At 42.5% G+C, this 9827-nt stretch overlaps 2 protein-coding genes across 3 annotated transcripts in view; both read left to right on the top strand.

The window, feature by feature from the left end:
* thbd (thrombomodulin) lies at positions 1 to 3075 on the top strand. The gene has a single exon (XM_005949080.3). The coding sequence runs from the start codon at positions 114 to 116 to the stop codon at positions 1833 to 1835; it is 1722 nt and encodes a 573-aa protein (XP_005949142.1). The 5' UTR covers positions 1 to 113; the 3' UTR covers positions 1836 to 3075.
* A 2403-nt stretch (positions 3076 to 5478) lies between these two features.
* tlr5a (toll-like receptor 5a) overlaps positions 5479 to 9827 on the top strand; it is a gene marked incomplete at its 3' end in the record, with an annotated part of 38877 nt that continues 34528 nt past the window's right edge. The window contains 3 exon segments of one of the 2 annotated variants that reach the window (XM_005949079.3): positions 5479 to 5780; positions 5939 to 6017; positions 8457 to 8516. In XM_005949079.3, coding sequence (XP_005949141.1) covers positions 8469 to 8516 — 48 coding nt within the window. In that variant the 5' untranslated portion in view covers positions 5479 to 5780; positions 5939 to 6017; positions 8457 to 8468. 2 annotated transcript variants of the gene reach the window in all.

The following is a 9827-nucleotide window of genomic DNA, read 5'->3' as shown; positions in this document are numbered from 1 at the left end:
GGATGTGGTCTAGCCCGCTCAGAGAGCTGAGGGGCAAAGTGAGGAGCAGCCGGCTGATTAAGAGCGACTTCCTTCCTCTGTCGGGACACTGACATGGAGTTGATGGGCTATAAATGCCAGCTAAAGGGTTCTTCACACAAACAGGCCCATACTCTGACGGGACGCACATAAACTTAAAGGAAGACAGCCGAGGGTCAAACATGAATCCTGTCCTGCAGTTGGCGGTCCTGCTGCTGCTCTCGCTGGTGAACAGAGTCGGCAGTATAGCCCCGAGTGGGGGGTACTGCATCAATAACCAGTGTTTTGCTGTGTTCAGAGACCCGAACGATTTCAGCAGAGCGCAAAATGAATGTAGAGATCAAGAGGGGCAACTAATGACCGTGCGCTCATCTGTAGAACACGATGTTCTTTCTGTTCTGCTGGGAAACTTTAAGGGGAGCTTCTGGATCGGTTTACATCGACCACTCCGCTGCCCAGACCCCTTTGCCAGGCTGAGGGGCTACGAGTGGGTGACTAAAGACGACGAGAGTGACTTCTCAAACTGGCTGCCAGACTTTAACATGAACTGCTCTTCTCAGCGCTGCGTCTCAGTTTCCCCAGAATTGGACTTCAGATGGAGCCAGAAACCGTGCCAGGATCAGGCAGCCGGGTTTCTCTGTGAGTACACCAGCGTTGGCATGTGCCAAAGTCAAGAAGAGTCACCGGGACAGACTGTCATGTACACCACTCCGTATGGGTTTGTGGTCAGAGACTTGCTGTCTGCGCCTCCTGGAAGCACCGCTCTCCGGATGCCATCTGAGACCAAATATCTGTGCTACGCAGAGATGTGGCAGCCGGCGCCCTGGAACTGCGAGATGGACGAAGGCGGGTGTGAATATAAATGCACGGAGAGTCCTAACAAGATGCCTTCGTGCTACTGCCCACCAGGAAAAACTCTTAATCCTGCGAATAAAGTGACCTGCGAGCAGCAGCTCGTGGGAGACCCGTGTCTGGCGCTGAGCTGCGAGCAGATCTGCTACATGAACGGAGACTCCTACGCGTGCATGTGTGATCGTGGCTTTCAGCTGGCGGATGACGGCAGGTCGTGCGTGGACTTCAATGACTGCAACGACCCACGGCAGTGTCCCGGGGAGAACTCCGTGTGCGTCAACAAACCCGGCGGGTTCGAATGCATCTGCAAGGCGGGATACTCCACGCGCAACGGCCAGTGCGTCGACGTGAACGAGTGCGTGTCTGGTCCGTGTGAGCATGAGTGTCACAACACCCACGGTAGCTACAAGTGCTCGTGTTATGATGGATACCGAGTGGACCCGAAGTCAGCGAATAAGTGCAAACTGTTCTGCGGGAAGGAGGAATGCCCCGCGGAGTGTGACCCGAACAATAATTTCCAGTGTTACTGTCCCGACGGCTACGTAGTCGAGGAGAGAGTGGACAGTACCGTGTGCATAGACATGGACGAATGCAGTGACCTTTACTGCGAACAGAAATGTCAGAACACATTCGGGAGCTACGTGTGCTTCTGCTCTCTGGGATATGTGCTAGTGGACGGATACAAGTGCGTAGAAAGCGATGACGACAGCTCTGAAGGGACATCGGCACCAGACACTCCCACTACCGTATCGGTACCATATCCAGATCCAACCAGGCAGCCCTCGGGGGGAGTGCCACCGGGGGGTCTGGTGGGAATAATAATTTTCACTGCGGTTTTTATCGTTCTCGTGGTCTTTCTGGCGGATCGCGCCATCAGACGCAGGGCGAAGAGGACGAACAGCATTGCGCTCAAAGCTGAGGAGGGCGAGGATCACGGCTTCCATCAAGTGAAAGCTGAAAGCTGAGCCAAGCAGAGACGGTTTAAGCATGACACGTGAATGTACAGTGAGAGGTTTACCGGAACTTTGCAGATTGCATTAACAGTGGAAGGAAAAGGGAAAGTGTCCACAGCACTGCAGAAATATTACATGTTACAAACAGTTTTTTCTGTGGAAGGACATGCCCTTCATTTTATTTACCGTTCAGGTACAGATGCCATGTGATGACAAAGGACTTCAAATTCTAAAATATTAATAAATGTTTTTGAAAATGTAAATGTCTGGGGCTTCTTTTTCCCTTTTAACCTTTTTTCTGAATCGATAGAAAACAGCATGTCACCCTTTGAATGCACAGCACCCTAAACCCACCACTAAATCGCTCATTGTTGGCAAAACCTTAAACACTTTTGCCTTGTTGGAAATAGTTTGCAGATCTTGTTTGATCTTACTGTAAACAGATTTTGCACAAAGCTGGCATCAGGAAGCAGAAGTTAAACATATCTACAGCACAGACGTCATTTACTAAATATAATGACCGGAAATACCTTCACTATAAGCCAGCAAGAGTAAGCTCACACTTGATACCAATATTGAATGGGAACAATCTAAGAGGCAGATAAAGAAGAGTGCCACAGAAGGAGGGGAGAGATGAGAAGGGTCATTTCAGTGGAAATTTGAGCAACTGTGATAAATCGTGTTCTTGAGAATTGAATGCAACCCCACATGATTTTTTTCTAAGGAAGTGTACAAATAAAAATAATTTCACCATTCTTTCCTGAAATACGTGTTTGGCCTATTTAAATGAACTCACTGATGAAAGCGCTCATTGTCATATTTTCCTAATAAACTTTACAAAAGCATTAATCAGTTAGTTTCCCAACAAAACACTAGATCTAGCAACCACTCAACATACTCATGTTTCCAGTATCAGTATTATAACATCTGAAGGATTAACTTGTGAAGTCAAGCTTAGTGTTTTTAGGGACTACATTAAGAGTTAATGTCAGATAAATAACTGCATAAATATTTAGGCAGTATATCACACTTGTAAATATGCCACCATGATGAAAAGTAAGTGGTGAATATTTTATTTAGCAAAATCTCCCAAAGCAGTTCTTCATCACGTAATACACTCAGTGCTGATGTGTGGTGTCTGTGTGCTTATTTCTTAGATAATGAATGATTGACACGGTCCTTTAATCATACAGAGATGTGTGATTATTTATATGAACAACATCTACGTGATGTGGAGGGAGAAAAGTTTGAAACTCGCCACCTTATAAGTAAATGATATAAAACATAAACATTTACTGTTGGGTTTTACCAAAAATACAAAAATAAACTGACAAAAATTACTGGAATATCTTATGATTGGTTAAGACGTTTGTCTTGGCAGTGGTGAAAAGAAGGGCAATGGCCTTCCTTGTTTTCACGCACAGCTTGACTGCGCCATCATGTGGAGAAAATGGTGACTTACAGCCTCAGGAAGGACCCAGCATAGTGTTTCCAGTGACGAGTCACACACAGGGAGGCTGCATAGGAGGATGGAGAGATGACGATTCTAAGGACTGACTGACAGGTGCCTAAGATCATGCACTACTTTTTACTTTTACTCCTAACGTTTGTAAACCAATATCTGTGCTTACGTCTTACATTTTCAAAACAGGCTCATTACTTTTGCTTTAATACATTACTGTTAGCGTCATAATGTCACATAAAAACATATGCCAAAGTCAGTGGTTAAAAGTTGGACAGTTTTTTTTTCAGTGTGTTGCTAGCTAAAGGTCCAGCTGCTGTTTTTCCCAGCGAGAGAAAAGAGAGTTAACTTTACTCAGAGATGGAGGAAGACGTAAGCAAGAGAAAGAAGAGGTTAGATTTAAAGGTAAAGACTGCTCAGTGGGATTTAATAAACTGGAATTTTAAGCTTACACGTCCTCACGTTTCTAAATCAGATATTGGGTCTGTACATGTGACATTATCTTTTTTCATATTGTGAAAACTGCTGCAAATCAAACTGAGGCAGATTGCTGTGGCATTTAAAGACTGCAAGAAAATCCTCTGCAGATTAGTGCAGGATGAACAGGTTAGATTGGTGTGCTGTGATGGATCTAAAGTAAAGAACAGTGTGTGAGTGGTGCACAGTGGCCGTGGTTTCATGCTCACGGTTAGCTTACATCAAATTTAGCGGAGATTCATATGACTTTAGCTGATGATACTGAGATCATCCGACTAAATTCCAACTTTATACCATCTAGAAAAAAAACAGCAGTGTAGCGGACGGACAACTCATGAGACATCTGGTTGAAGTTGTGTACCTCCAAAAGAGCAGCAGGTCAGCTGCTCACAGCCTGTACACAATAGACAATAAGCAATAGAAATTATTGTGAGTTATGAGTCTTTTCCCCCACACTGAGCCATTACAGCCAATTTTAATGTTCCCACATCTGCTGAATCCACTTTAACCTCTGACTGTACACATTTTCCACCCTCTACCATGTGGGCTAAATTTTTATTTTCCTTCTTTTTCTTCTGATTCAAGCTGAGCATAATTAGAATAAAAAAGTTAGACTAAGGTTTGTATTCCAATCTCCTGATATTATTTTACCATCATGTTAATATAGCACAGAGAAATAGAAACATCATGCAAAGAGCTACTTTATACTTTCTTGAGTACATTTCAGAGCCTGTACTTTTTTATTTTTACCCGAGTAAAGAATTTCAATCAGTACCTCAACTTTTAACAGTAGTATTTGTACTTCTACTTAAGTACCGAATGTTTGTACTTTTGTGACACTGTTGAGCTCATGTTATTCCATTATAAATATATTATGATTAACATATAAAATAAGCACAGTGCTGGTGTGTAGGGCTGTTATATTCATTTTTAAAAGAAATATTATTCATTTGATTTTTTTTTTTAACTTAAAAGTCAACAAGAGCAACACAAACCCCTGACCTATTAAAATGTCTTTTTGTTCCTCATTTCCTCTGAATAAATCCTGAGCAGGCTCAATGAGATGGAGGAACAACACAGTGACAAACCCGACTACTGAAGTTCTGTATGAACTGGAAAACCTACGAACATCCAAGGAAAAGCTGAGTTTATTTTCCTCAAAGCTCAGATGGAACATGTGGCACTCACATGTGGCTCTTCCCCTAGCTTCTTGTGTCACTTTACAGTTTTGCCATATTGTGTTATTTGTTGGAATTTAGGGTCTGTGAGCAAAAGCAGAAGTTTTTGCTCGGGAAGTAACTGTGACCTCATTTTCAGAGGTTTCTTGGACATCTAATGGTTGTGAAATATGTCCAACTTTTCTCTTCTACTTAAACAACTGAGAGCACCTTGAGCACAGAGGAGAAAAAGGTGCGCACTGAGGATGATTTTGAATTTTGAGTGTTGTCAGACTGACAACAGTCTGGGGATTAACAGTATATAGAAAATGAACACAAGGATCAGATCGTACTTTGCTCCTCATTGTCTTTGAAAAAACAAGAGCAGACAAAACCAATTCAGTAAATGCACTTTTATGTGTTTGGTATAGTAATCTGTCTTAATCTGTTTTTATTTTAATGTTTTATTTCCTATATGGGGAAAGTCGTGTCAGCCTTGTGCTGAGAGGGCTCTGGTCGTCTGCGCACCGCTTTACAGTCAGGAAATCTTGTCTCACATCACTTTATACTGTAAGACAACCCTACAGTGTTGCTCTAGGACAAATGTTTGCTCAGATTTACTGATGTAGTAAATGCAATTTGGTAATCAAAGGCGAGTTTGTGGCCATAACTGACTACATATACATGCTGTATCATGAGTGGGCAGACAAGGATGTAAATAAAGGAGAAGGAAAGCCAATATTACAGTATGGCAGACACTCTGCTTGATAGCTTTGACGGGGCTCGGGTGGTCCTCTGGTGGTACTTTTCTGCATTCAAAATGACATAAATTTTAACATAAACTGACTGAGATTTTTCACAGTAAGTGTGATCAGTAGCCCTTTATATTTAAATACATACATGTTACATACTAATATAACCAGAACAGAGCATAACAGTGTTGCGTAAAAGAAGGCAAAGTTTACAAAGGAAGGAGAGATTTGTTCACTTGGGAAATTGCGAAATTGTCGTTTTGTCAGACTGGAGAAGATCAACTCTCAGTCCAGACAGAGCGAGGTGGTGCAGGTTTGAACGGGTTTGTCGCTTCGTCCGGTACAGGTAAGATTTTCACTTTATTATCACGCTAATTTGTGAGGAGAAAGCTCGGTACCGCCTCCCCGACCGTCTAAGGAGAAGGTTAAAAAGTGTGTTTGTGTTTCCGAAAGTTGTTTATCGTTTCCGACTCGGAATCAACCAGACAACGTTGTTAAAAATAGTCGTACTGTTCAATAAGCCCGTCAGTGTAATGAGAGCTCGGACTGTAAACACAAAACAAACTCGGACTGTAAACAAACCGACAACAACTCCGAAGTGATTCACAGATCGGGTCCACCTGCAGGCAAACGGCAGGAAACGGCTAACAAGTAATGCAACGTAAAAGGTTCAAACCTTTAGTAGGCTGTGCTGAAATGAAGGTACTGAAATTTTACAGACTACAGCTTTATTATCAACAAACAAAATGTCAAATCTCGTTCGTGCTTGCCACCTCGCTAAACCCAGGGGCGTCACCAGGGGGTTAAATATTTCCAAACTTGGTATTTGTGCACAGGATTACGCTGATGTTCAAACTCCTACCATGTTTTCACCTTAACGCAACTGCAAGGTTATCTTTCATGCACAGAAATTATTTAGTGTATAATGAACTTCTAACGTATGGACAGAACAAATTAAGAGTTGTTGATTCTTATTATTTATTGTGCTTTCGTCAAGTCGTAAACCCCTGTGTGTCTGAAGGGTTTGCAGATTCTAATGCAGGGCTGAGGAATAAACACGTTGCTGAGTCTCCGCTAGCACTGGGTGCAGCCAGTAATTGTTAGCTGGGTTTCACCACAACTAAGTTAGTAGGTAGCTAAACTGGATGCACAGCAGTTTTTGTGCTGTCCCTGCCTTTTGGCACCTTCTTCGGTTCCTCTTCTGGTGGGACACTGCACTGGGACCTTTTGTGTGCTTTGCTTCTGGGAACTTTCACAGTTACAGGAATGGCTGTACAGAAACTACCAGGCCCATTTTTTCTTTAGGGCTCAAATGTTTCAGCCAGGTTTCACAGGCTCTGTTGTACTTAACTTGAACAAAAATCTACTCCCAGCGATAGATAAAGGCAACTTTTGGACTGAATTGAGACAGAAAAAAAAACTAAAACTAAAGGTTTAAACATTTGACAGGCACAAACGTTAATATAATGAACTTATATCGGGAGTGGCAGGTGTAGCACCAGGATCAATCACTGCAATATGACACATTCTGCTGTCCGGTCCATATTAGCTCAAGGCAAACACGCCAGCTAGTCAAAGGAGCTTTATAGTCCGAGTTGACATCTGTCACGGCGGGGTGCGCCGATGTGTGTGGAAACAGGACCCAAAAGCAGATGATGACGAGTAGTTGAAAGTTTGAGCAGAAAAGTGATCCTTTATTAGATGACGGCAGGAGTAAACCAGGAAACCAAAGTAAACTGACAAAACACTAAGAAACAAAACACTAAACGGTACTGAGACCAAAACCTAAACTATGACTGTGATGGAAAATAACCAGCAAATACTATGACTAAGACTAATGGTGCGGCAATTGTGGCTCAAGAGTTGGGAGTTTGCCTTGTAATCGGAAGGTTGCCGGTTCGGTCCCGGCTCGGACAGTCTCGGTCGTTGTGTCCTTGGGCAAGACACTTCACCCGTTGCCTACTGGTGGTGGTCAGAGGGCCCGGTGGCGCCAGTGTCCGGCAGCCTCACCTCTGTCAGTGCGCCCCAGGGTGGCTGTGGCTACAATGTAGCTTGCCATCACCAGTGTGTGAATGTGTGTGTGAATGGGTGGATGACTGGTTGTGTAAAGCTTTTTGGGGTCCTTAGGGACTAGAAAAGCACTATACAAATACAGACCATTTAATGATGAATAACAGATGAAAACCATAACTAAGACCGAGGTCAAAATAAACAGAACCAGGCTAGAACTAGGGCAGAATAAACAGACGACCCGACAATGGCATGAAGAAAATAAAAGGCTTAAATACAGACATGAGGTAATCAGGGGAAGTGGAAACATATGGGGAAACAGCTGACAGCCATAAACCTAATGACAGGACCAGGAGAGAAAAGCTAAATACAATTAACAGAGAACACATGACATTGTCAGAATAACACAGGAAATACTAAAACTAAACATGACAACACAACTTAACAGACCTAATACGTGATGAATAAATACCAAACCCCAAAACATAGAAAACCCAGGAACAATAACCAATAACTGCCTAAACTAAAGGCAAAATAGGAAATAACACAAAAAACTAATAACAGATCAAAAAATACAAAGAAAACTCAGAGTGCTGGGTCGGAGACCCAGCCTGTGACAACATCAGATATGAATTGCTGTGTTAAACACTTGTGCAAGTGAACCATCAACCTGCGTGTTTATGTTCTCACTTTATTGAATATTTCACATATTTGTTCAGCTACAACAATGAAACACGATTACCTAATCAAAGCTTTGCTGTTTGTGTCTGTACAGATTGAGGACAGAATGTGGATGTTGGTCCTTCAGTTGATTTGCACTGGTTTGTGCCTAAAGGTACGTTTATAATACTGACTTCATTCAGCTGATTGGTTTCAAACATAACAGGACCACAGAATATAATGACTAATCTCAAATCCATTCATCTATTAAGTTAGTCGTTTTGGATTTTTTAAGCAGTCTTCAGGAACAGTTCTCCAGGCTTCTTGAATGACATTCAAAACTTTTCTTTGGATGTTTCTTCTTTTGTTCTCTTCTCTGACAAGATCATCCCACATTGCTTCAACAATGTTGAGGTCTGAGCTCTGGGGAGGTCAACCATGACTGATGGTGTTCTGCTGTGTTTTTCTATCCATGTATGCTTTTCTGCATTGGCACTAGCAGTGTGTTTGGGATAACTGTCATGCAGAAAATGGACACCGTTCACTATCCAAATTCATGGTGGGTCTAAAATCTGACCTTTCCACTGAGACCATTTCTGATGAGGCTTCAGTGAACAGTAGATGGGTCAACTGAAGGCTCAGATGCATGTCTCAGGTTCTGTCAGGTCATTGTGGGATTTTTGAAGTGGGATTTCTTCTTTTCCCCTTCATTTGTCAAGTTTGTGCAGGACACACTGTCAACCATGATGGGAAAATAATATTTTTTTGCTAGTCAAACCTGCTACTTTGGCATTTTTGATGCATTTAACTTCAGAAATTGGAACAAATGATGTGTTTGCTACTGGTTGCTGGTATAAAAGTGCCTAAAATACAATTTCAAATGGGTTATTTGCTAAATAGAGAAGACACATATTCAGCCCTTGGGTTAGGCACCTTTTTGTCTTTAGGCCAGTGTTAAGTGGCGTTACAAATGACAAAAACAAACATGTAAAGGTGTAAGTATCATACTGAAAATGAGTGAAACAGTAGCCAGAGAAACACTCTATCAGACCTTCAGAGGGCCTGGATAACTGTTGCTGAAGACCAGGTAAGTCTGCTTCCATGGAAGTAGGGCTGCCACGATTAGTTGACTATCAAAATCGTCGACGACTAATTTAATAGTCGTTTGAAGCTTTGTAAGATCCCAAAAGACGCAGGAATAAGTAGCAGGATTTAAGAGTGTAATAACGGACTGAAACAGAAGATGGCAGCACTGCATGTACAAGGATGCCAGCTGCCGTTAAACCCCAAAGAAGAAGTAGCTCTGACCCTGTGCACGAGAAAATGCTAACTTCCTGGTTTGAGACCGGATGTGGGGTTGTACATTTCCAGTAGCTTTACTTTGTGGTCAATCGCTACTGCGAAGATATACTCCATGTGCCAAAACTCAAAAACGGAAAGATCACGTTAAGTTACAAAGAGCAGAAGGTGGGAACACTCACCACTG

The sequence above is a fragment of the Haplochromis burtoni genome, unplaced genomic scaffold (genome assembly GCF_018398535.1).
Source record: "Haplochromis burtoni strain Fernald_Lab_line unplaced genomic scaffold, NCSU_Asbu1 Contig_618, whole genome shotgun sequence".
Classification (NCBI taxonomy): domain Eukaryota; kingdom Metazoa; phylum Chordata; class Actinopteri; order Cichliformes; family Cichlidae; genus Haplochromis; species Haplochromis burtoni.
This window is presented reverse-complemented; position numbering and strand designations above follow the sequence as displayed.

Excerpts from the sequence above, each read along its gene's own strand:
- thbd (XM_005949080.3), top strand. The coding sequence starts at position 114 with ATGCCAGCTAAAGGGTTCTTCACACAAACAGGCCCATACTCTGACGGG.